The 26,545-nt window shown below is 40.1% G+C and overlaps 2 protein-coding genes across 7 annotated transcripts in view; both read left to right on the top strand.

Annotated features, from left to right (window-relative positions):
* The window catches only part of nhsl2 (NHS-like 2), a 160,623-nt gene extending 144,560 nt beyond the window's left edge, over positions 1-16,063 (top strand). For all 5 annotated transcript variants that reach the window (XM_088073943.1, XM_088073945.1, XM_088073944.1 and 2 more), the window contains exons 6-10: positions 1,249-2,359; positions 3,165-4,326; positions 4,465-4,780; positions 6,635-6,752; positions 7,429-16,063. In XM_088073943.1, coding sequence (XP_087930069.1) covers positions 1,249-2,359; positions 3,165-4,326; positions 4,465-4,780; positions 6,635-6,752; positions 7,429-7,768 — 3,047 coding nt within the window. In that variant the 3' untranslated portion in view covers positions 7,769-16,063. The remainder of the gene's footprint in view (positions 1-1,248; positions 2,360-3,164; positions 4,327-4,464; positions 4,781-6,634; positions 6,753-7,428) is intronic.
* A 3,956-nt stretch (positions 16,064-20,019) lies between these two features.
* arhgap36 (Rho GTPase activating protein 36) overlaps positions 20,020-26,545 on the top strand; it is a 64,524-nt gene continuing 57,998 nt past the window's right edge. Inside the window, exon 1 of one of the 2 annotated variants that reach the window (XM_042512217.2) lies at positions 20,020-20,363. In XM_042512217.2, coding sequence (XP_042368151.1) covers positions 20,265-20,363 — 99 coding nt within the window. In that variant the 5' untranslated portion in view covers positions 20,020-20,264. Of the gene's footprint in view, positions 20,364-24,583; positions 24,818-26,545 lie in introns of those variants that run through there. The other variant, XM_042512218.2, reaches the window with a different exon arrangement.

Raw genomic sequence — 26,545 nt, 5'->3', positions numbered from 1 at the left:
CACACAAAATAGAGAAAGAAACAGATTACTGATAAATGAAATATCTCTACTCATTAACCACAAATCACAGCTTAAAGTATTTTTGCATTGTTAGATACCTTACATGCCCCCTATTTTATTGCACAATGTGTTTGCAGAAATGTGATTGACAGAGCTGCAAAAACATTTCCCTTTTCCTCTAATACCTTTGAAGAGGGCAGAAGTGAGACCATGACAGTAATTTCCTGTATGTTTAAATCAAGTTTTTAGTGAATTAAAGGTGAAAAGATCAAAGATAATTTTTTTCTTTTACAATACATTAATCATTTTACCAGCACTTTTATGTTTTTGTATCACATCTAATAAAAGTAGCATTGTTAGATCAATCTTAGCATGTTTATTTTCCTACTTGGCATTATTCTGTGTTCTTAATTATTTTCTTTCTGCATTTTACCCACCAAATTCTGAATTTTACAAAGACAGATTAATCTTGGGTTAATCTGTTTTGCTCATTGAAAGATGGTCGGCAGCCAGGATCTTTTCGTGCCTAATTGGTTTATTCAGTGCAACAGGGATACTCAATCGCAGTGTATGATGGGTTAATGTAAACAGGTTAACCTGAATCAGGCCTTAATTGCAGACAGAAGAGAGAAAGCAGAACATCTAAACTTAGCATGTTAAAGAAATGGATTTCAATTGGTCGTTTTGTTAAGAATAAAGATTAACTTGACCTGCAATATTTCTGTCATTTGATCAATGCCCATGACCGAGTCTAAACATTTTATACCCTTTATTGAATCCTGATTCACTGCAGAGCTTTTCAAACACTCAAATGGATACTTTACTGATTTTCAACCAGCTTTGTGTCATAACAGTGTGGGTACTATGTGTAAATGAACTGTGGTTAACTTCCCTCCGTTCAGCTAGATCTCCCTGCTCATTTCAGCCAGATTTTTGCCTGTTTTAGGCCTATTGCTTGAACTACAGATTGTATTTTCACACCACTGACACATAGATAATATAAACGAAACAAGATAGAATCCAGCCCCTCTTTCTCTCTTGCTCAAACTCAAACCAAACTCTGATCAAACTGTAAAGGTAGGCAGCATTGATCAACTATCTCTGGTCACATAGCACCAAGTACAAAAGTATTTGTGGCAACTGTAGAAGCTGTAAAGTGTTTTTTTTCTGCATAGGATTGTGGGCAGTTGAGTTTGTTTGTTTCAGTTTAGATGAAATCTTTCTCCCTCTTTCTTCTCTCCTCTACAGTTAACACTTTGGAGCAGCGTGTCCCGGACCAACTTCACCCAGGGACTATGGACCACTCTGGGCTACTGTGCTCAAACACACCCTCCGCATCCTGGAACGGACCTAAGGGCTCCACTTTTTCTCCCGGAGCGTGGAACGAGCCTTACAAATACAGCACGAATAAAGGCCCAGCGGTCCCACCCAAACAGCACACCATCATCGGTAATGCAGGAGGAGGGGCGCAGGACGGGGTGATGTTGGTGAATTCGGGACAATCAGTGAGCTCACATTCCAGTTCATTCACGTCTGTGACGAACCCTTCTGGGAGAGGAGGGAATAACATGCCAGGGATTTCACTGGCAACAGCGATGATGGGGCAACGGAGCGAGACGGAAGGGGCTCCAGCAGACGGAGGGAGAGGAGGAGGTGGAGGGGGTGTAGGGGAGTCCGGGAGAGGGCGGGAGAGGTCGGCACGTTCCATAGCAGCAGCAAACGCTTTCAAGTTCCGGGAGCGTTCGCTTTCTACACCCACGGATTCTGGTTCCTTTTGCTTTACAGAAGGTGGTTTAGACCAACCAGACGGGAACGTCCTGTCTACAGGGAACGGAAATGCCATGACAATAACAGACCACCAACATCAGCATCACAACTTCCTGGGTTTGGGTGAGAACTACGCCCTTCTCTACCCAAGAGGGAGCTCTGAAGACAGTGCCAGTACCACAGACACAATCTCTGTCACAGCTTCAGACTACAGCACCGATGGCCGTTTGCGCCTACGCTCGCGATCCATCTCGCTCAAGAAATCAAAGCGCAAGCCGCCACCTCCTGTGAGGAGCGTCTCTCTTATGAAGAACCTCGGTGAAGCTGAGGGGAGAATCCACCTTGAAGGCGCTCTTTACCGGGATGGCCGGCCAAAAAGCCTGCACATCCCCAGGGACCACTTCCCAGACTTCCAGCCTGATTTCCTCCTGCCCAGCTCCTCCAAACCCAGTGTTGCTGAGCGGGAGCTGGGTCATGGAGGCACTGATGGACCTCCCAGCCTAGAGGTCCAGGCTCCAGAGAGGGAGGGAGAGACAGAACTGACCTTCCCCACTCACTGGCAGCTGGGGGAGTGGAAGAATGACCCTTACAGGTAGGAAATTAAAGTAGACTTTATTTTAGTGGCTTATTTGCTCAATCCAGAAACTTTCTACCTGTCTGGTTATTTGTTCTCTTATTCAAATTATTAAGCATTGACTGTTAAAGCGATATTTCATCGATTTTCAACCAACTTTGAATCAAAACAATGGGGGTAGTATGTGCAAATGAACTGTGGTAAATTTCCCTCCATCCAACCAGTGCCTGGGTATACCTTCTTTACATCCCTTGGATGAGTTTCGCCAGCTTTTGGGCTATTGCTCAAACCACAGGCTGCACATCCGCATTTGCGTATTACCCGCCACCCGTGCCGCCAACAGCACGGACAAGAGAATACAGTTCTCACCTAAAATGTTTCCAGAAACATATTGAAATGCCCTGTTTATTGCTTTAGCGAGAGATTGTGAACAGGAAGTGAGCGCCATACTGCTTCCTGTTTAGGTAAAATAGGAGCCAAAAAAACGGGATCAAGCAGATAAACTCTGTTTTTCAGAAACATGTTTTAGCTCACGTTTAACAATAATATGAAATTGCCAGCCACCATTGTTTCACTCAGAAAAATCCAGCATCTGTTAAGGTGTGATGCATTCTGGTAGTTGTAGGTTTTCTACCTCTTGACCAAAAGTGTCCTCTTTCTCTGTTTTCTCTGGTCATGTAGCACAAAAAGTATTTGCATCTTTGTACTGCAGAGACAGCCTGTTTTTTTGTGAGGACTCTCTTTATACCAGTGACATGCTTATTTAAGTATTCTTGATGTTTCTTAAGTAAAGAGCTTTTTTCATTTCTCCTTTCTTCTCCAGGTCTCTATCAGGCTCCAGCACAGCAACAGGTACCACCGTGATTGAATGTATGAAAGTCAGAGGCAGCTCGGAGTCCCTGCTTGATTCGCCCTCCACCTCCAGAGCCACGTCCCCCTCACAGCTCTCCATGGAAACTGACACTAAGGCATCCTCGCCCTTCAAACCCCCAGGACTTATGTCCCCATCAAGTGGCTATTCCAGCCAGTCAGAGACTCCCACCCCAACTGTCCCACTTGGTCAGGGGACAGTAGGAACAACAGGGACAGCTGGGACATTGGGCTGTAAGTTGCGTCCGAAGATCCCAGAAAGGAAGTCGTCGCTACCATCGCCTAAGGACCCAGCTGCAAGGTCAAGATTGTCCTTTGAGATGCCTGGAAATGCACATCTGGAGCTGTCATCAATCAAGCCAAAACAAAAGGCCAGCAGACGACATTCTGACACCTCGACAGCAGCAAAACCGGGAAAAATCAGTCCCAGCTCATCCCAGGCATTGCCTGTGGTCACCCAGAATGAGCTCAAGACTATTCGGCTTCGCTCTGTTTCTCGTGGTGACTTGGAGGACTGTCCTGATGGGGCGTCTGACACCATAGAAGAAGAACAGCATAACCGAGACCTAGGCGAGGATCCCAGTCCGCCACCCACCCTACCAAAACCCAAACCACCTGTCGCTGTCAAGCCGCCGTTGCCCAAACGGCCCCTAAATCTCCTCCTCAAGTCTCCTTCCCCCTCCTCCACTTCCCCTCTAGCCCTTGACTCACCTCCTGCCTCACCTGTGGACCGGCCTGTACCCCTGGGCAACATCTACAAGGTCATGAAAAAACCGAAACCCAAAAAACCTCCACCACAAACAACAAGTCCCTCCACTCTCCCAGATTCAACCACCGTTCCACAAACTGCCTATGATCATCAATTTCTCCCCCACTCCCAGTCACTCTTTGATCTGCCTCCTCTCCCGGACCCCCAGCCTCTGCTGGAAGACCCAGCAATGGAGCCTGAGTTTGACGTCGACTCAGAGACCTGTCTTGGTTCCGGGGAAGGAGGCTCCCTTCCCTCTCCCTGCAGTAACCAGGACACCCCGGAGCTGCAGGACAAGAGTAAGACGCTCCCCTCAAGGATGACAATCTCGTGTCTGGCAGAGCTGTCGGACAAAAAGAAACCCAAGGTAGGAAGACATCTCTCAGGAAAAGCTTTATTATTAGGCACGCCCTTGTGGTTAAGGTTATCAATTGAAAACAATACAGTTACTGGAGGTAGCGATTGTTAGAATTATAGCTGTATTTAATTTCTCATTCCTTTCCAGGTTCCACCTCCAGTCCCCAAGAAGCCGAATGTCCTGCTTCTTCCCTCATCGGTCCACTCCTCCACCAATGGTAGCACAGAACGTCAGACCCCACAGGCCGACAGCCCAGTGGGTCTTCGGTCTCCTGAAGGAGCCTTTCCACCAGAGGAGTTTCCCAGTTCTCCTAGTGTTCCCGATATGCTAGATCAAGACGAGAACCACTTGGATGACAAGTCAGAAGAGGAGAGTTCAAAAGAGTCATCACTTCAATCATCTCTGCAGGATTCCTCTCTTACAGAACTAGGAGGGAAAATGGCCAGCACTGGGATTGGGGCAGGTATGTAAGGGTCACAGATATTAGAAGTGAATGCTTCAGCTCTATTCCCCAAACTGTAACTCCAACTTTACTTAAAACATTTAAAAGAACATCAAAAAGTAGTACCCCTTTGAAAGTCTAACTTTGAAAAAGAAATTATTTTACCCTGTAGGCTTGAAGGGTGATTTAAAAAAAAAAGGGTCATTTGCTGAGGGTGGCAGTTGAAATGGAGTCCAGTGGCAACACAATTTCAAAGTGAAATAAAAGAATCAAAAAGTCCACAGAAACTTTAAACCACTAAGTCACACCTTGCAGCTAACCAACCACACACTCACTGTGTTCATATTTAAGCCAAAGTCTATCTAACAGCTTGCATTTGTCACTGGCATGGGTAGCTGTTAACATTTATTTTTCATTTAAATGTAGTTGCATTAGACAAACATGAACAGCTATGGGCTGGGGTCAAATTGATAAAACTATGAAAATACACATTTAGTGAGGTATTTATTATGCAAGTAATTCATGAGACCATAGGAAATCAAATTTATTTGTCCAGAGCCTTCCTCAAAAAGCTGTCATGTCCACATATTTAGATGCAGTTTCTTCATGACTCAGCTAACTAGTAGGGAGTTAATTTCGGTAACGTTGCAGTGTCTTATATATATATATATATATATATATATATATATATATATATATATATATATATATATATATATATATATATATATATATATATATATATGTGCACTTACACATTAATCAGAATTTCCAATGTGTGGTTGTGTATTCAGAAGCCGTTCACAATGAAAGAAGCCTCACTATATACACAGTTTCAACATATCAGCATACCAAAGTTATATCTAAACAACTAGCATTGGTAATTCCTACCAATTATGTGTGTTACTGGCTCATGATGATGAGGTTTTACACAAATTCTGGTGCATTGCTTTTCGTAGGTATATGGACCAACAGTGCAAGAAAACAGCCTGCAGTGTTTGTGTGCATATATTAGCTAATAAATACTGTTTGATCATAGTCAGAAGCTTTGAAACTCCATTTTTTTCCTCATCATTTTAGACGCATGTGATTAATGAAAGCCTGTCAGAGCTGCTGCATTTGATTGGGATTCTTCCCTGCTGCGTTTGATGCATAACCTCCTGATTCTGCCAGATATTTCTCTGGAAAGCCCAATTGCTCTAAAATTGGACCAAATCAAAACACAGACTGGTTCCCATTGTTTGTAACAGTGAGGATGACATTTATCTTTATGATCTAATTATTAGCTGTTTGTAACTGAGTCAGATTTACTTGAATTGTAAGGCACAAGCGCATGTGCTATGAATGTGGGCTTTTGTCAAACAACAACAAAGACGGCAGAATTGTAAAGATATGATATGTTGAAGTAAAATGCATGATATTGGATTTTTTGCCGATATATAACAACTCATTTAGCCGCTAATTGATATCGATATATCGCATCTATATCAACTTTTTTTCCTACCTAAGTACAGCGATCATCAAGTCTCTTCTGTAGTGGAATTAATGCATATGTGTAATGCATCCTCTTATCTTGATGACCCACCAGTACATGGAGACATGAAATACAGTGCTGTTCAATGTATGTGATATTCATTCATTATGCAAAAAAAAGTACTTCAACTTATGATGTTTTGTAGATGTTAAATTTTTTTTATTATATTATATTATTATATTATATATTTTTTATTTTTTAATTCATTTTAAACGCCAAATCTGCCGATACCGATGATGTGCTGATATTATCGTGCATCCCTATGTTGACGTATAAATTTGTTATTTACAGAAGCTACCTTTTCATGTGATGTTTAATTAAGATTTGTCTATATTGTTCAGATGACTCTGCAGCCAATGAGAAGACGGTACTGCACATCGCTGAGGAAACAGATGATGACTTGTTGGCCAGCACACCTGCAACACACACCACTGAAGACCTGTTCACAATTATTCACAGGTTTGAACATGCACACACATACCTCCAATACACACAATACAAAAACAATGATATAATGCCTTAACTTAAGAGTCTGTTACAAAGGCTAGAAAGTGAATTATAAACTTTTTCTGAAAGCACAAACCGTTTCAACCAACGGCAAGCTTGCCCACTGGCTTATTATATCCCCGGTCACATGATGACAGACGCATTGTCTTGTTGAAAAGGTGTGAGACAAACGGAGCATAAGGTTCCCTAGCAACGGCTATGCATACCGTGTTTTACTGCACAACCAGCGGCTCCTTTTTTTGTCCTTTTCTCACAATCTCTCTCTCACACACATGAATGCAAGCACACACACACAGAATCACAAGAAAGCTAGTCTCTAAGCAACAAGTGTTCATGATTTTACCTTGCATGAGGCTGGAAATAGCTTGAAAGGCAGAGAAAAAAAGGTGAGGAGGGGGAAGCAGAAGAACAGGAGTCAATGTTTTCATCTCTTACAAGAAAGGATGGAGTCCCTTTCTGTTGTAAATTGCTTTATATTGTTTTATTCTCTAAAAGGAGAGATGTCAATCTAAGTGTGACTCATTGGGCTTGAGGAGTAAATTTCAAATGATGATTTCAAACAGCCACAAATATGGGCTTCTACATCTTTCTTTTCTCCACCTTTGCTTATAATCTTCTCTTCTCTCAGGTCCAAGCGAAAGGTTCTAGGTCGTAAGGAGCCAACGGACTCCTTTGGCAGCCGCCAGAGCCTGGTGTCCCCAGTGAAGCACAGCACCAGTGGTAGTGACCTCCGAAACCTGACCTTAGGCAGCAGTCAGAGGTCGAGTTCCCGCAATGAGAACTTCATGGCCCTGCTTCAGAAGAAAGGCAGCAAGTCTTCCAGCGGAGGGGCCAGAGTCTCTGCTATGGAGCTTCTCAAAAGCACAAACCCTCTGGCAAGACGGGTCACAGAGTTTTCAACCACTACATCGATGTCCAGCGAAGGAGGAGATGCCGCATCCGGGAATGGCAAACCCAACGATCAATGAACGGTAGTATTGTCAACGGATGTTATCCAGGTCCATTTGCTGTTGATAAAGCTACCAACCAATCCTACAATGTGCCACCCACTGCAGATGGGGCCTTCTAACTAACAGGTCCAACCAGATTGCTCCAACTACTGATTGACCATTTGCACTGTCCAATCAAATTGGAGCACATTTTTGGACAAAATGGTCCCTCCCATGGTTGAAGCACTATTGTTCCTTGCCAAACCGGTCCCTCTAGGAGAGCAAGAAATCTATGGAGAGCAAAGTTTGTTCTCACTGTATTTTCAATGAAAGGTGAAGGCTTAATGCTTCAACACTGCACTGTTTTTTCCTCATTGGGGATATGCTCAGTGTGGAGGATGCAAAGATGGATGGGTGGAGTAGACATAGGGAATATAAGGATATGCAGTGGATATCTTTATTCCTGGCACCGTCTGGATGACGACAACAAGAGTCCCTGATGATGAAAGTGGTCATATCTCTGAATCTGTAACCACTTATACTGATCCACACAGGACCAAATAAATCCAAGAAATAAATGGAGTAAAATACAGAAGATGTGAAACTTCCAAATGATTCGTCTACGGTTCAACAAAATCCCTCCAGTCAGTAGCACTACAGCACCGACACCTGTAGACCTACATAAATTGAAGGGTAGATTTTTAATGGTGGGATGCGCCCCAAAAAGTTGGGCATCATAACTCTTCTTCTCTCGGTGGTGAAATAAATACCATAGCAGGCATCAGCATTGTCAGAAAACTGAACATTCTGATTTGAGCGGACGAAGCGCAGGATTTACAAAGAAAAACCACGTGGGGGCTTTTTGCCACCAAAGATTAGGCATGAGCATGTCACAGATTTGTTGCTCATGTGATGAACACGAACCTTAACAAAACATTCCACAGAAACACCCAGCAAATGGACGGCATTTTGGAACGCAAGCACTTTCCTTTTTTTCGTTGGCATCAGAGGTCGTTTGGATGACGAACACTCGCTGAATTGTTTTTCTCTCATCAATCATTATTTTTTCAGTCTTTCTTAAATTTTTTTCTCTTATATTTTTCCTACATATGCTAGATGGCCATATACTGTACATGCTTCATTGGACTGTACTATATGTATCATGTACAAAGATAAATGTAATGCATCTATCAACGGATATCATTTGCAAACACAAAGACTAAAAAAAGTGTACAGAGCAGCAAGCAGCTTGGACTACAAACTGCCCACACCATGGAGGGAAAAAACACACTCAAACACACACACACACACACACATGCGGACTACGGAGTAACGCCATGGAGGAAAAGCAGAACTGTGTGTGTGTTCATACGAGTGTGTACGCGGATGAAATCTTGCCTGTGGAGTTTCTGTATGGAGAGTATGAAGCAGGCCTGGTTATTAAACAGGGTTTTTATTCATTTTGGTCTCTGGTGACGGGACCAAAGGACTGTTAAAAACTACAAACAGACCAGAGGGGACCTAGTGGTGTGTATGTGTGTGTTTGTGGGCTTGTGTGTGTTCATGTGCGTGTATAGAGGGAAGTGCCAGGAACAAGACAGAGAAGAAAGAGAGAGAGAAAGAGTGTGCACGTACATGTGCCTGTTTATGTGTTTGGCATTTTTGTGCGTGTGTCCTTACTACGTGTGCATATGTGTGTGTGTGTGTGTGTGTGTGTGTGTGTGTGTGTATGTGTGTGTGTGTGTGTGTGCATCATCACCCCCCACTCTTTTCTTGGGATAGGATTAGAATGACCTACGCAGCCCCCCTACACTCATACATTAAGGAACTGTAAAGATTCCGGAACCTAAAGGGATTCCGGAACCATTAAGATTTGAGAATCAAGAGGAATTGGAACAAGTGGACTACAGAAGGAAAAAGGATTCCAGAACCCAAAACATTCTGGAATGGCAGAGTTTGGAATTCTGGAATGACGCAGTCTTGTGACGTTAGAACCTCGGATCAAAACAGCTCCAATCTCGGGACCCCCTGGGCTAACAGTCTGACGATGATTCCGATGTAGCCAGCAGGTATTCGGATAGTGGATATTCGGGCCTAGACTTCCTTTTCTGTGCACCGATCATAGTTTACAGTCCAATTAGCAGCTTGAGACACTATATACACGGTCATGACACATAAATGGATATCTGCATATGAATGCAGATCAGTAAAAAATTAAAATAATGATAATAAAAAGCTAAATCACCATCGCACAAAAGATGATGGATTCCAAAATGGTGCAATGACATTGTTCACACAGCAAAGAATTCTGAATCCCTAGTAGTCTGCCCAAACCTCTTACAGCCCATTTTTCTCAAAACAAAAGCCCACTGCTCTGCAGTCCTGTTTCTCCAAAAATACGTACTTTCTGCAGTTAGTTTTAGGTTCCCATTGGTGTTTGAGCCCAGTGGTGTTAAGTGTTTTTGCCAACCCTTCACAGCGTTTCTCACTGGCTTGTGAGCCACAGATCCCAGGTGTTTTTACAGACCCTTTACAGTGTTGGCCCTTGAGCCATATCACATAATGTATAGACGTTTACGGCACTGGAATTATGGTGTTAACACTGACAACACTAGTTTCAACGTATCCACTACAAAATAATGTATAAATGTACAATGCAAACATTTTTTCTGGTGATTGGATCAACTAACTGCAGGGAGTGTGTATTTTAGGAAAAGCAGGACATCGGAGCAATGGGCATGGGTTTTTGGGGCTGTCAGAGAAATTGGCTTTTGGTCTACTGGGACATTATTTGGACTACTGGGGCTTCAGAATTTCGGGCACTTGCGAAATTGGGCAATCCCATCAAAGACTGCATTTCAGCCAATGCCTTGCATGCTGTTTACCAGCATGCAAGCAAAGCCCGCTCGAAAAGTGATTGGTCAATACTATTTGTACCACAAATGACTGAAAACCACAGCGCCTCTGATACCAAAATCTTATCCTCTTATCAGTGGATTCTGGATATGCAGATATCTTATTATGGAGATTCCTACAGCTCTTGTCAGAGAATCCGTCTGTCCGTCTGCGGTGTCGCAGAGTGACATTACAGGAATAGTTTATATTTGTTTTGCCCTCCTCCATGCACGTTTCTCACACTCAGTCTCATCTGTCTCAGAGGTGAGGTGGCGTTCTGCCTTCTCCTCCTCCTTTCCACTCGTTCCTCTCCTCCTTTAATCACTGCTGAAGCACACACTCCATCTGTCTCTCTGCATATAGCATCATCTCTCTTTTTCTCTCCTGTAATCTCTCTTCTGCACATACAGTAGCACACACTTTCCCTCTCTCCGCCTCTATACTGCAAACTCTCTGTTTTTACACGTAGCACTGCCTCTCTATCCTTTCCTCTTTTAACCTTCTCTCCATCCTCTCTTGTCGCCCTGACCCTCCCCCATTTTCCGTTAACCTTCCCCTGTCTCTCCCATCTCTCTTCTCCCTCTTACTCCTCTCTGCATTCAGTCTATGCATCTGAGCTCGGCAGACGACACGACACCGGATGAATGTCAATGAATGACTGTTAAGAAAATAGATGCTGTGCTTAGTTTGAGAGTGCAAAAACAAACATCTTTTTGTCAGCGCTTATCTTCTGCCTTCTCTCTTTTGTGCTCTCTGAGTTTTTATACTTTCTTCCTTTTGCGCGTCCATGTAACATGGAATTAACATGGGTGAATGGATAGGATCTGTGCACAAACACAGAAACAGGCAGGGTTTGAATGTGTTTTTGCATAAAGGACCTTTACTTTCGGACTGTGAACAAAACACCCTGTGGTATTTAACCCCTGACCGACCCTCAGTTCTGGATTACCGTGTGGACGGTCTGAGAATTTCGGATTAGCAGTGGTTCAGTTTTAACACCTTACTTATCCCCTGCATGGATGGACTGTGTGGAGGGGAGGAGGGAAACTGTCCCTCGGTGCTATTGAGTCAGAGCTCCCCCTAGTGGATGGAAAAGGAGGAACCACACAAAACAACAGGAGAGTAAAAGAAAAACTCTTTCTCACGCATCTCTCTTCCCTACAGTAGTTCTTCAGGTATTCCATCATCCTGAAAAAAAAAGATGAAGATTTTAAAAATGCATAAATTATCACCATTTATGATGACTAGTCAAGTGACGCTTGTTTTAAATATTTAGTGAATGAAAAAAGATAAACCTATAAAACTCTGTGTTTGTTTGCCTTGTATACTGAATTATGGGCGTGTTGCTGCAGCGCCTACTGTGTTTTTTTTTTTTTTATTTCATTCTAGTTATTTTTTAATTTCAGCTGCCTTGGTAGTACACTCACAATCAACCTTTGCAAACAATCTGGCCAAAATTACAAAAATGGTTTTAAAGGGAGCGTTTATGTTTAATCTGACCTGAAAAAAAAGTATTTAGTATTTACCAAACAAATATTTGCCCAAATCTGCATTCATGTACAGGTATGCAGACTATGGCAGTGTAGTGATAATTTTTCCCCACTAGAGCAATATCCATCAGAGCAATCACAGATTTGAGATCAGATGAGTGAAGTTGGAAGGGAGATTTAAAAAAAAAATCTCCAAACAACAATCTGAACTAAACCCACTAGATTTAGTACAACATATGGGCACAGAGAAGAGAGACAGGAGTAGAGTGTTCGTAGAGAGGATGTGTTGTTTCAGCACAATTATAACAGGAACACTGTGTTGTGGAAAAAGTACAATGTGGTGTGTAGATGCATGACACATCTAAAAATGGGGGTGTAAAAGGATAGGATGTGTCCGTGAGGTTCAGTGTGTGTTCAGGATCAACAAACCACTGTGTTTGTTTTTATATGGAAACAATGAAGGGACATATGTAAATTGTAACATACACTGAATACTTAATATTGACATTTAGCACAACTGAATTCATAGCACTAAAATATTTTACTTTGAACATTTTGAACATTTCATTAATATTTATTGTTTCAATGTTCACAAATTCAAACCCTACATTTTCAAAGTTTCAGTATTTAAAAAAAATAGATTCAGGTTGCTCAAATTTTTTTCTTTTTTCTTTTTTTTTTAATTCTGAAACAGATTTTTTAAAAAAATTTTTTCCATCCAAATTTGTGAACATTGAAAACAAAAATCAAATTCAAGAAATTTTGTATTTTATTTTCAAAGACATGAATTGAATGTCAAAGTAAAATATTTCAGTGTGAATTTCAGTAGTGTTTCAAGCTAAATACAACATATTCAGTGGCTGTCAAAAATTCAAATGCTCATGTCTCTTACTTGCTTCCACAGTTTTACTTCCTATGTAGACAGATGGCAGATTTCTTAAACATGAAACATTTGGTTCGACAGTCTTTAATAAGGAAGTAAGTAGAGGTACAAACAAAGAAACATATGGGTACACTGGTAAGAAGGGTGCTATCCCTTTTGTAGGGATACAATCAGTTAATACCTGGAAGAATATGTAATTTTTTACAGTTATTTTCAGAGGCAGAGTTGCACCAGAGTCATAAATAATCTCATTGGCTTGGTTTCTACCAACTTGGTGCCATATTTTTGTTACTTTTTAGGTCAAACAACAGACTTACTGATAATGGAAACAATTGGTACTCGGTGTATTTGTTTGAGCTCTTCCCATACACGCATACCAACCAATGAGGATATTTCAGCCTAAAGAGCAGCTCTGCCTCCAAGAAATGTCTGTAGAAATAAATTACCAGTCTTTAAAATATGTTGACAGCATATTATATTAAGAAATGACATTTATATAAAGTGTGAAAAGAGAGCTGACACTAGAAATATATTGAATATTTAATCCATTATCCCTTCTTTAGGAGGAGGGGTAGAGAGGAAGGAGGGGAAATGAGGGTGTGGAGCAAAGGTTTGATTCTGCTGAATGTGGGGATTACCATGCTGAAATTTACACATGCTCCATCATTTTTTCCTTTACCTCCTCCCTCCCTTCTTCTCAGCTGTCGTGTGACTCAGAGCAGTAATCATGTTAAAAGCTTTCCCCTCTCTCTCACTCTCTCGTTTGGGTTCCCTACAAAGTGATAAAAGGTGCAGGAAAAGCAAGAAAAGTGCAGAGTGCTGCAGTCACTCGTTAATTAATTTGGTTTAATATTACCGTCGGTCTCCGCAGATACAGAACAGCCAAATAGCAACCTGTTGCTGAGAGACATAAATAAAAGCTGTGTGGAATAAGTTGAAGAGTTGGAGTTCAGGCAAGGATAATTTTCTCTAAAGCCAACAAAAAGATTTATCTGAAAAAGCTAAACAAATCTTGTGTGAATGACATGTTTACAGTCATTTGTTAAGTATAATGAATAGAGCTTCAAAAAAGAGACTCCAAATGCCAGAAAAGCATAAATAAATCAAACATCCCTTCAGACTTTAGACTCTAAAACCAAGTCAACCGCAAGTCATTGCAGTATTTACAAAGGATTTACCAATATAATCTGTCAAAGACACAAACATAATACAGCAGTCGAAACTATACCACTTTGTAGATAAATCTTTGCCTGGCTGGGTCCAGACCTCAGATTCCTCTGACTCGACTGATTTATCTGGCATCATGACATGAAACAGTGGTTTCTTGGTTGAAAAAAACAACAATAAGTGCCGTGTGAGGACTAACAATTAGCCATTCAGCACCGCAGGTGGGACTGACAACGTTGTCAAAGGGACCAATAAACCAGAACCAATAAGAAGTAATAACAACAACAGTGAGTGCTGTAGACAAGATAAAGTCTGCTAAAAGGCTTTTCCTTCTGGGTATCACCAAACATTGTAGTTTCATTTGACTTTGTTGGGCTTCACGCTAACAGCTCCAGCAAAACTGGTTTGTTGACATAGCTAAACATTAGTGTGGACTTAAAATGATGCTCGATTCAGGTAGACTGGTTTCTAGTGATTGGTTTTCGACCCATATTTTAATGTTAGGCAGTGACCTCTAGTGGCTGTAGCAATTATGACGAAAGAAAAGGAAGAAGTCAGGTGACATTGTATAAAGTGTGCATAGGATGGTGAACAGGTCCAAGAAACACAGGCCTTTCACCCAGGAGAGCGCTGTTTGTGTCATGTACAAAACCAAAAGTCAAAGTAACAAACATATTTTAACCAAAATCACAATCTTTTTTCTTTACCTAACTATAGAGTTTTGGTGTGTAACTGTAAAAAATACAGTAGCTTTGCATGTCATGTTTAGACCAGTGCAGAACTCCAACTCTAGCAATTTTGAGTTTTGGGGTGTGTTTTTCCCCCTATTTTTATTAATATTGAGTTTTTTGGTGTGTTTATTTTTACTTTTTAATAATTTTGATTTTTGTTGGGGGGGAATTTTTCCCTTTTTCTAATTTTGAGTTTGTAGTGGGGTTTTTTGTGTTTTTTGAGTGCTTTCTTTCTTTTGTTCTTTCTTTCTTTCTTGCTTTGCATATTTTTACTTTTAATACTTTAAGTACATGTTCTTTATTATATTTATTTACTTTTACTTCAGTAACATTTTAATGCAGGACTTTTACTTAAAACAGACTATGTGACCACAGTGTGGTATTAGTACTTTTACATAAGTAAGGGAACTAAATACTTCTATCAACACTTGTTTTAACCATGTTGTCACATTCGTTAAACTGCTACTGTTTAGTTTTTTGTCACTTTTTGTGCAACAAACCCAACTGATTGACTTTCTGTAGCTTGTGGTGACCAACTCAAAATCGCTTATCACACTTAAATTTCAAAGGCCTCGTAGTAGCCTAATCTGGGTTGCCTTTTGTGTGTCCAGCTTTATGAGAGAGTGAAAGAGGGTGGGAAAAAAAGAAGGGTAATGGTTGCAGATTTGGGCCAAAGAGTATCTTGCATTATAGTTTTTAGGAGTGCCAGGGAGGTGGAGTTTACAGCCTTTGGACATTTCAGGGTCACTTTGGAGTAGGCATACTGCCCATCACAAAAACCGATGTCCTTTTCTGGTAAACCCCACCTGCCTGCCACACCGAGCAAAGAAAAACAAACCCCCCAAACCCAATTTTAACCCCAGTTTAGGGGCTGTACAGGCAGCTCATAAAGACACAGAGATGATAGTTAGAGAGACATAGAGAGAGAGAGAAAGACAGAGTTATTGGAATTATTCTATTTTTGTTATTCCTCATTGAAAAAGACATATTTAAAGGAATATTCCGTGTATGTATTGAATAACCTCTGTTCCCCCGCCCCATCCAATGGTGTGCTCTGTAGCTGCGAGGTTGCGTCACACACAAACGCTTCCCTCTGCAGCTATGCAATGCCAATGTGATGAAATTATTATATCATTATAAATAAATTATTTTTCTTGCTTAAAAAAAACAGCAACAATTGAATGTTTTGTTTGTTTGCTTTCCTGCTGTTGTTTGTGCTTTGTGCCCTGCTAGTCTTCAAGGTTGCTCTCTGAATCGGTATTAATGAGTTTCCCTGAGGGGGCAACAACACTTTAGTTAATTGGGTGTTTCTATCTGAAGCACGAGATGCCAACTAAAACCTCTTGATCCAAAGTTTAATTATTATTTACTTATTTAGGCCATTTTGTCTTGAAATTACTATGCATGTATATATAGCAGAGGCTGGTTTCTGAAAGAAACATTACTATCTGTGTTCCTACAGCTCCTATTTGAGTGTAAAAGACAGGATTTTCCAAATCTGATGAAGCCACATGCATAGTTCGCTCCGTTTTGTCGTTAATGCAATTTATGCATAACATAGTGTGTCCTGGTATGCACTGGGACTTTGATTGTTTTGGTTTGCTTGGGTTTATCCTGCACCAGCTGGCACCCAGGAGAGAAGTACTGCTTCTCATCTTCAGTTTTTTAGACCAGAATTAATCTTTTCTTCTTGTTAAATATAAAACCTTGAACATCCTCTTGGATAGATTTGGAAATTTGGATTCCTGCTGGTTTCTCTGTCCTGGATTTTTATATGAAAATACATCCATGTGTGAATCTGCAATGGAAAAATAGACTCCCATCCCTTTTAAGCGAGGCTATATGGGTTTTCCTGTTTCCCCCCAGCCAGGGCCACATCAACCTGCAAAATATCCCTCTGCAAGGCACCTGAAAATGGCACCTGAGAGACATCATCATTTTGTTTATTCTCGGACTTAGGCTGCTTTTTGGATTTTACGGCAACCTTTTTTAAAAAAAAAAAAAAAAAAATACACGGCATGTTTCAATGCTTATTTTAAAGGTTTTTTGGAGGGATTTTTACCTTTATGTAAGAAGACCGCTATTAATATGAAAGGGAGAAAGAAAGGGGTATGACATTCAGCAAAAGCCCTGAAGCACAGTCTCCGTGAGCTGCTCCCCTCCTGTTCTCTCTTCCCAGTTAGTATGGGCTATCACAGCACAATCTCATCAATACTTGTCTCATTTTGCTGCTTAGGCTGAAGCCCTGCAGAGGCGTTGCATCAGCAGATAACCACTGTACATCTGACAACACCACTGAAACAGCTCCACTCTGTTGTTAAACCTCGGCCGGGTAACCTTAGCCATGTGATGCTAACAGTTAGCCTTGTCACTGTGTGTTTGTCACTATATCCCAGGCACAGAGCTCCAGTCCTGCAACAACAGTATCATGATTAACACAGAGAAAGGGGCTAATTGAATCAATATGCTGCTCGCAGCTCTAAAATGAAATGCGACTTTACCTGTTATACTGGTCAGGTTTGCGGTAAAGTTGCAGTGATTGGCCAAAATTGCAAGGTTCTGGAGAAATCACAGGGACTGGCTGAATATGTGATAATTGTTGCAAATGCAACATCCTGGAGGGACTGTATATGGTTCTTAAATGGTTGAAACAATTTGCTGTTGGAAACAGTTTTACTGAAAGCATCTCTCAGGATTTCTGGGTAATTCAATTCATTTTTATCAAAAAAGTTCACACGAGTTTAGCAGCTAGATCTGTGGGAATGTCTCTGAGAGAAAACAGGAGATGTCAGGGAATAGTACAAAGCTATTTGTTCTTCTTGCCTTAGGTGATGATAGACTTGTTATGGCTATTTACATGTTCAGCTCTATGGAGAGGCATACAAGCTGGTTCTGAGCTGAAACAATGCTTTTTTGTTTGTTTTTTATTACACACAATGCGTGTGTTGCTGGAAGAAATACCTTCTTCTTTTTTTATATAAATGTAGAAGCATCAGTTTGCAGGCAGGTTCACAGCCTGTGGAGAGTCTTTAGTTGTTTCTGTGTCTCCATTAAGAATGTGAATGCTGTCGGAGCTCCAGGGGAAGATGGTTGTTTTCATAATTAGCTGCTCTCACCTCCAAGAGGCTGCGAGTCAGTGTTCACTGCAGAAACAAACTCACGTAATTACCTGTCCCAGTCTTCTTAGGGCTGTCTCACTCTCTGTGTGCGTATGTGTGTGCTCTATAACTGTTATCTTTGCGTGAAGCAATTAAAGTAATGCGCTTTGTGAGGACATTTGTCTGATCCTCACTTCCAAGAGCAGTTTGACTTGGTTTTAGGGATGAAGTAAGAATCATATTTAAGTCAGGGTTAGGTGCAGGGCCCTCACAAGTATAGGAGGGTGTCTATAAGTCAAAGTGTGTGTGTGCGTGCGTGTGTGTGTGTGTGTGTGTGTGTGTGTGTGTGTGTGTGTGTGTGTGTGTGTAGATCCAGGTGATATCAAGTCTGCTTCTCCAAAGTGTTTCATGTTCCAGCTCTATAATGACATCCTCTCAGTTAATTGCATCCTTCCTGTTCACACACACACACACACACACACACACACACACAGAGACACATAGACAAACAGACTCTCTCTCTCTCTCTCTTTTTTCCCCTCTTTCTGTTGTATCACTATTTTCTTATTGGGCTCTAGAGCCATCTAGTGTGTATTTATTGTCGTTGCAGCCTTTTGTGGACTTGAAACGTACACAAACTACGAATTAAATAATAGAAATCATAAAAAATAAAGTAACGGATCAGGTGAAACCAGCTCTCGTCTGGTTGATTTTATTGATTAATATTCTTGAAGTAATGAAAAGCTGGCTTTAGAAGATGGAGATAAATCATAAAGGATGTCATGACATATCCTCTCAAGATGTCCCATTACTGAAATGACTTAATGATGTTATTGTGTTAATCCTGTTTACAAAGTCAATCCGTATTTATTTCATATGCATATTTCCCCAATGTGCGACTAATGAAAGATTTTATTATTTTTAGAAGACTTGTACATCACTGCAACAAGGTGAGAGGTTAAACCACTGGAAGCCAGCAGAAACAAGATTTTAACTGCGGTTAAGGTGTTCTTCATAGATGAAATTGCCAGCAGAAAGTAATGTGCAGATGTAGATGCTGAGTGTTGGCCTTGGAGATTTAAAAGAAATAGTAGGGACAAATGTTAATTAAAAAATGCTAATTAAATTAGATATTGCATTTTCACTGTAAACCACACAACAATTTTCTAGATGAGTTTTAAACACAAAGCATAAAATGTAATTTCTTAAAATTAAAAATAGAAACAAATATAAGCTGACCCATCACACTGATGTATGTTATGGGTATCTAATAAAGATAATGTGGCATAGACAGCATTAAATCTTTTTCTAAATCTGTATTAGTAAAGGTCATGAATTCTGAGTACTTTAAAGGTGGTCACTGTGTGTGTGTGTGTGTGTGTGTGTGTGTGTGTGAGAGAGAGAGAGAGAGAGAGACAAAGTGTCTGTACGCATGAGGCAGTGCAGAGAGAGGGAGATGTAATTAAACTCAAGCATTTTATTTTGAAGCTGTTACAGTAATCACTCTGCTGAACCAGCTTACACACACACACACACACACACACACACACACACACACACACACACACACACACACACAGGGAAGGTTCTCTCATCAGGGCCAAACTACCAAGCTCCACTCTTCCTGTTTCTGACAGTGGAGAGCACGCCATGTTATCTATGACTAACACACACTCACACACACACTCACACACACTCACACACACAGTGGTGGCAGCGGCTAGCACAGGAAGTGCTGACAACAATCTGTAATCAACACAGAGAGACAGAAAGAGTGAGATGGGAAACTTCCCCTGCTACTTCTCTAATTACAAGTATTTCTCTAATTAAAATATTAATAAGACAAAGAGGAGAGGAAAATAAATAAATACAGAAGAAAAAGAGAAGAGTACATTTTTATCACAAAGCTGAGGAGGGGCAAAGAAAAAAATAGAAACATGAGATTGCAACTGGAAGGGGAAAAAAGAGAGGAAGTGGAAGCAAAACAGAAAAAGGGAGGGATGAGGGACTGAAGTCATGTGGGGAGGAGGAAGAGGGGAGGAGAGAGAGAGAGGGAAAAGGGAGGAGTAACGACAAGTGCAGGAGAGAAGAAGAAAGAGTAGAGGGAGAACAGAAATATAGAAAAAATTGGAAGCAGCAGAAGTAGGAGAACTAAACAGAGCAGGAGAAGACTTTTTTTTAAGATCCTGGTTATTTGGAGTACCTTTGAGGGCCACACACACACATACACACACATGCACACACACACACACAAACACACACTCCTCACTGATGCTCCTGCTGGATGGACCAACACGATCTCCTCTTCCACCTCCAGCTGTGCACATAGAAGACCGACCTCTGCGACCAGACATGCATTTCTACTATGTGGTGAGTCGAAAACGTGTGTGTGTGTGTGTGTGTGTGTGTGTGTGTGTGTGTGTGTGTGTGTGTATGTATGTGTGTTTGTTTGTTTGGTGGTTTTTGTTGCCGTGCAATGCCACCATCTCCATTTCTCTTATTATATGTGGAATTTGCTGACAGGCTTTTAAATAATGCTGTGACAGGAGAAAAATAAGGCTGTTTCTGCAAAAAGTGTTTGATTTTTTAATCAATGTATTTTTTTCTCTTTTGTGAAGGCACAAACCCCCTTTTTTCTGTCAAAGTTAGCTGAAAACTAAAAAAAAAGTGTAAGTTTAAATGAACAAGACATAACATTTCAGATTAAAAAGCAGTAGGATCCTTGTGATTTAATGCTCCATGATTCAGCATATCTATCAGGCACACGTGGCCTTTACTTCTTTTATCATCCATGCTTTTTATTGTGCATCCATAAAACTGGGCTGTACTCTCTGTTATCCTGAATTATTCCTACGAATAATTCTCCTACTTTGCCATAACACCCAAACACATATTTTTTGTAAAGTTAAAAAGTCAAATCACTTCTGGCTTGCTGTGCAAATATTGTAAGTATCTCCTTTTTGGATTAGAAATCAAGACTCCACCTCTGTTAGTTTCATATTTGTGGTTAAAAACTTCCAGACATCCAATCACTTGTTCCTTGGCTCACCGCCTATCTGTCCACCAAACACATGGAAATAACTTTTTAAGGAAAAGAAACACATGCAAAGGTGGTGGAAAAAAAGCAGCTGTCATCCCTTTGGTTCCCTAAAACGCTAATAAATTTTGATGCGGACAAGAGGAAAATATTAGGATCACTTCGCTTTACAAATACAAAGAAAGAAGGAAGTGTTAGTGTTTTGTGGTTGCATGGAAACCTGGAGTAAATTTCCTGAAGGTTGTAATGCTTTCCCCTTTTCCTCGTCAGTATCTTTATGCCTCGAGTATGGAAAGGTAATCTGAAGCCACTGCAGAGGAGCATAATCTGAATGAACTCTTGGCAAATTGATGAGGTCATTTTAATGGGAAACATCTTTATATTAAACCAACTATAAACCCACTGTACATGCATGCATTACAAGGTAGATCTCTTGACATGAACAGACAACTTATGTTAGTTATTTCTTACCAGGTATTTCAAACTAATAGTCTAAATTTTAACTCATTACCGTTGAACTGCGTGATATTTTTATCCTGCTTCCTATAAACCTCTGTATTTCCTAAGTAAGATAGATTATTTCTGATAATCAACATTGCATTCACCCTGCAGCCTGTTAAGCCTCACTGTAATGTGCGCTGACTTAGTGCAGAATAACATTATTAATGGCACGGCAGCATGTTTTTTTTCTAAATGAAACTTAATACAACAATGCAGAATGGGATTCAGAATCACTTTAAAGCTGCATTCAAGCTGCTGTAGGCAGAAAAAATTGGGAAACTACACTTTCTTTTGCACCTCGCTACCTAAGTTCTCAGCTCCAAGCATGCAGTTCAAAATAACCTCATTATCAATGCAGGTATACTCGCTCGGCATGCTTTATAGTTAAAAGTTTGCTTGCTACAGCTAATACATGCATATACTCAAATGTACTGAAAGTAAATGGTAGCTACTAGGAACAGAATGATGAAATATATGATTTTTTTCCCGTCAGTTGTTACTGTTTCCACGGTTTCTGCCATTTCTGCTGCCCTGAGACGTCACACAAACGTCACAGCTTGGCAACTTCGGCATTGAAATTTCCCACTCCTAATAACGACTGTGGAGGGCCATTCATGTGCTTGTAACTCGTAAATACGGTAATGCATTGAGCTTTGAAGGAGATAAAGCGAAACAGTTCATGAGTTCAGTGTTTGCAAAGCATGGCTGCTCCCTGTTACGTGTGTGTATGTATTTAGTAGGTTATATGTTTCAGCAGGAAGAGTTGAGTTACGTTGTGTCCTGCAGGCTGAGACCTGAGCTCTGAGTTTAAGTGTTGTATCATATGGATGTCATGGTACATTGGGAAGTGTTTTCTGTCATAGTGAATATGGAGCGGAGCAGTAACACTGAGGGCTGCCAAAATGTTTGTCGTCCTCCATGAAAACAGTGAGTCAGTGTGCAGATTCAGAAGATCCACTTTTTAATGAAGGTTGGCTGCACTGCTGTTTTCCCACAGTGGAGATATTTGGCAAAGTCATGATTTTGCTTCGGGTTCCCTATGAATTTCTTCAACTTGTCTAAGCAGTTTTTGTTTCAGATTACTAGTGCCCTCTCCTCAAGATGAAAAAGTAATTTTTCTGCAGTTCAGCTTGTCTTCTGCTACTGCGGCAACAGATTTTGTGTCTTTTGCTTTTTCTACAGTGAACATGCTGAACATCAGTGGCTCCAAAGAGAAGCCCTTGATTTTCAGCTCTAGACTAAATGAGAAGACTTGCACTTGAGTCAAAACCTAAATAACAAAAATGAGGACTTGATTCCTCTTCAACTGCTGCGAGACTTAAATACTGCTTTTTACATGCATAAAATACATTTTTCATTTTAAAAAGAAGTACACCCACAAAATAAATAAATAAATAAATAAGGACAGCAGTGCAAATCAGAGGTGCATGAGAACACCCCAGTAAAGTGCCATCTACCACTCTACCATAGCAATTTCTACATATCATGGTACTTTTTTTGGTACCACAGACAGTACCATAGTAAAACTGAAAATAATAATATCATAATCATCATCATATCATTGTAGTGTTTGGTAAGGAGTCTTCTCTGGAGCCCCACATAGTTATGACTCTATCTCTCTGTTTTCCCATCCTCTCAGACATTACCAGACAGCTGCATCATTTTTCTCTCAAACTATTATTTCAGCATCTGTCCATCTGTCATCGCTGGTCTCGCTCTCAGCACAACCCTCCTCCCTCTATGTTTCTCTCCTCTATCACCCCCCATCTGCCCCCCCTCCCTCGCCTCTGTCACGGTCTTACAGCTCAATCATATTTCTTGCTTGTCTTCCTGATTTGTGGATTTCAGTCTGGAACTTTATTTGGCTCCATGACATGGACAAATCACATTAAAAGTGCCATGTATGCATGTCTGTGGCTTTGACCTCTGCACCTGATGCATCGGGTTGTTGGTGTGGATTTTTTATACTGTTGTTGTGAGGTGATCATATGTTAAGTTGACTTTTTAAAGGTAAAGGGTGTCTGATTTTATAGCAATATGTCTTGCTGTGGATAACGTTTACCCAGTTATAAAAAGACATCCATTTACTATTAATGCTATGCAAGAAGTTTGGGTGGAATTTGTCCACTTTATCCCTTTGACACCTGAAAAAAATGGCTTGATGTCTTTCAAAAACATAAGTAAAAGGCAATGAGCAACTTCAGAGGGAATTACACAAAATCTAACAAAAAAACAAAACAAAATAAAAAGTACAGGAAAATTACCTGAAAATTAGAACATAAAAGTAAAGAAAAATAAGGTCAAACAAACAAAAAGCAAATTACCACAAAGTTATAATAATAATAATAATAATAATAATAATAACAATAATAACAATAATAATAATAACAATATTAGTGCGAATTAATTCTAAATGTATTAATATGATAATTATAAATCTATTTTTTTCCCACATTCTTCTCACATTTTTCCCCTCTCTAAAAATAACTTTTTATGATAATTTTCTTAATCAACTTGTGAAGGTGTCACAGCACAAAAAAAATCCAAGTTTCAAAAGGTTAATTTGGATTAATGAATATAAGACTTTTTCAGGATCTGCAAGACACCTGTAAATGTATCTTAAGGTGCTCTTAAAAAATAAAAATAAAAAATAAAAAATTGTTTCATATGCAAAGAGAAAAACCAGGAAATCAATCCCAAAACCAAACTATCTTCATGAATTATTATACTTATTATATGACTATAAAATAGTTTTTATGTTATTATGCTGAGCCTCTATAATCTAAAGTAAGAGAAAGAACCTATGTCCTGCTAATTTATTAATAACTCTCAAATGAATATTGTGCATCGCTATACTTCCTTCCTCTCTAAGGCCTCCAATAAGGCCTTCCCGATCATACATCCATGCCGCCTTTAAATTCTTTAAAATCCACACTGCTACACTTCAGCCAATCCAGTACACCTAATGCTACAACTCCCGCCCCCTTCCCACGCAGCAGCCAATCACCATCACTTTACCTGCACCCGCAGACAAACTTTTCCTCCGTCACTACAAACGGTTTCCGCTGCCGCGTTTTGGTTAACAAAACCAGATTTTACATCACCAAACCCGTCTCTCCCAAGACTGAATTAAAGTAAGATAAAAAGATAAGAGAGGAGGAAGCTGATGCGACAACTATCTCAACATGTTTCCGGTTTCTCTGCTATAAAGTATAAATGCTAAAGACTGACATGTTTACCACATATTTGATGCTTGATGCCTGTCGCGACAACCAAAAGGACCCTGGTAAGATCATGATTTAACTACACTTTCACTAGTGTAATGTAGCCTCTGTTTGCATGTCAGTGTGCATGTTGTTTTAAGTGAAAAAATTGGATTATTTTGCCTCACAGAAATGCTTGAGGCTGAACTCCAGTCTGCGGTTACGTTACTTATTTTGTTTATATTAGCAACAATTAGCATGAGGCTAAGAGCCTGCAACACCAAATGACTTTGTCTCAGTAATAATCTTTGTATTTGAATTGCACGACGTTACAATGTGCTTAACAGTAAAAGAAATGTAAATGTAACCAAAGAAATGGTAAATAGTGTCAATACATCTCATAATGTTGTGCATCACTGAGTGTTTTTTTACTCCAAATGCAGCAACAAGAAGTATTTTAGGTTAACTGTATCAACATTTAGTATTTTTAAGTATAACTGTATTCAGAAGTCTTTTTTTGTTTTACTTTAAATGCATCCTTAAACAGTATTTTAGGTATAACTGTGTCAATATGGTGTATTTTTAAGCCTAAATATATCAGAAATAAGCAAGGAGTAGGTATAACTGCATCCAGAGGTGTATTTTTTCACTCCAAATACATCAGCAATATAGACCTAAATGCATCAACAGGAGTATTTTTCAACTTCAGATGCATCAACAAAAGGCATTTTTAAGTATAACTGCATCGACAAGGAGTATTTTTAAACTCAAAATGCATCAATAGTGAGTATTTTCATGTATTACTGTATCAGTCAGGTGTATTTTAGGTATAAATGCATAAGGGAGGATTACTTTTAACTTCAAATGCATTAACAAGGAGTAATTTTAAAAGTATAAATGCATCCAGAAGGAGTATTTGTACGCTCCTTCCTGATTGATAGCATTTAATCTGCTCTTGGCTGATACACTGTGTGCTCTGTGACATTTTTTTCCAAAATATACGTGCACGTACAGCTTGTACTTTGCATATACTTGGGGAAGTATATTAAGAAATCAAATGATCTGCGGTGTGTGTGTGAGTGTGATGATTTTCTCTGCTGGTACTGCTGGTGAGGATATTGCCTAACATCTTGGACGCTACACTCGATAATGAACACCATATGTGATGAGAGGGAGAGCGAGAACATAGAGTTGAAGGCACACAGCGGGCAAAGCTGAAATGCTGCAGATTCAGAGGATGATGAGGAGAAAAAACACGAGGGTGTGGTCATATTGCTTTTCGACACCTGTCTTTGCTGGTTTCGCATCAGTTCCCACAACCCCCTTTTCTCAGGTGTCACCTGCAGACCCTCTCAGGTTTCTTGCTGAGAAGAGGTGTATTGATCATTTGTAGGTTTTACCACAACGCTGTGAGGAAGATGTGGAAAGACTTAAATACTCCATGCCATGATGAAAGTCATTCTTGCTGAGGTACAACTCAGCCTGTGTATTTTTTTTTAAAATTATAAATACGGGATTTAATACTGAGCTATAATAGTAAAAGTTAAATCGATTATTGTGACATTTTATTATTTATTAATGCAATTTGAGTGTCCCATTTTGCACTCAGTGAATTTGAAGTGTTGCCTGCTGAGAGAACTTAGAGAGTTGTGATTATTTCAAAGAGATTTTAGTACTTTTCTGGGTAAATTCCTCTGTATTATAAACTTCCACTGTAAACCTGAATAAGTTCACAGTTCAAAGTGAATAACACAGTTAGTTTTTATATTCAGTTGATTCAGTGATACTTAATAAAATAAAATTCCACTGAC

Source organism: Plectropomus leopardus, chromosome 23 (genome assembly GCF_026936395.1).
Source record: "Plectropomus leopardus strain MGB_pleo_1.0 chromosome 23, ASM2693639v1, whole genome shotgun sequence".
NCBI lineage: Eukaryota > Metazoa > Chordata > Actinopteri > Perciformes > Serranidae > Plectropomus > Plectropomus leopardus.
This window is presented reverse-complemented; position numbering and strand designations above follow the sequence as displayed.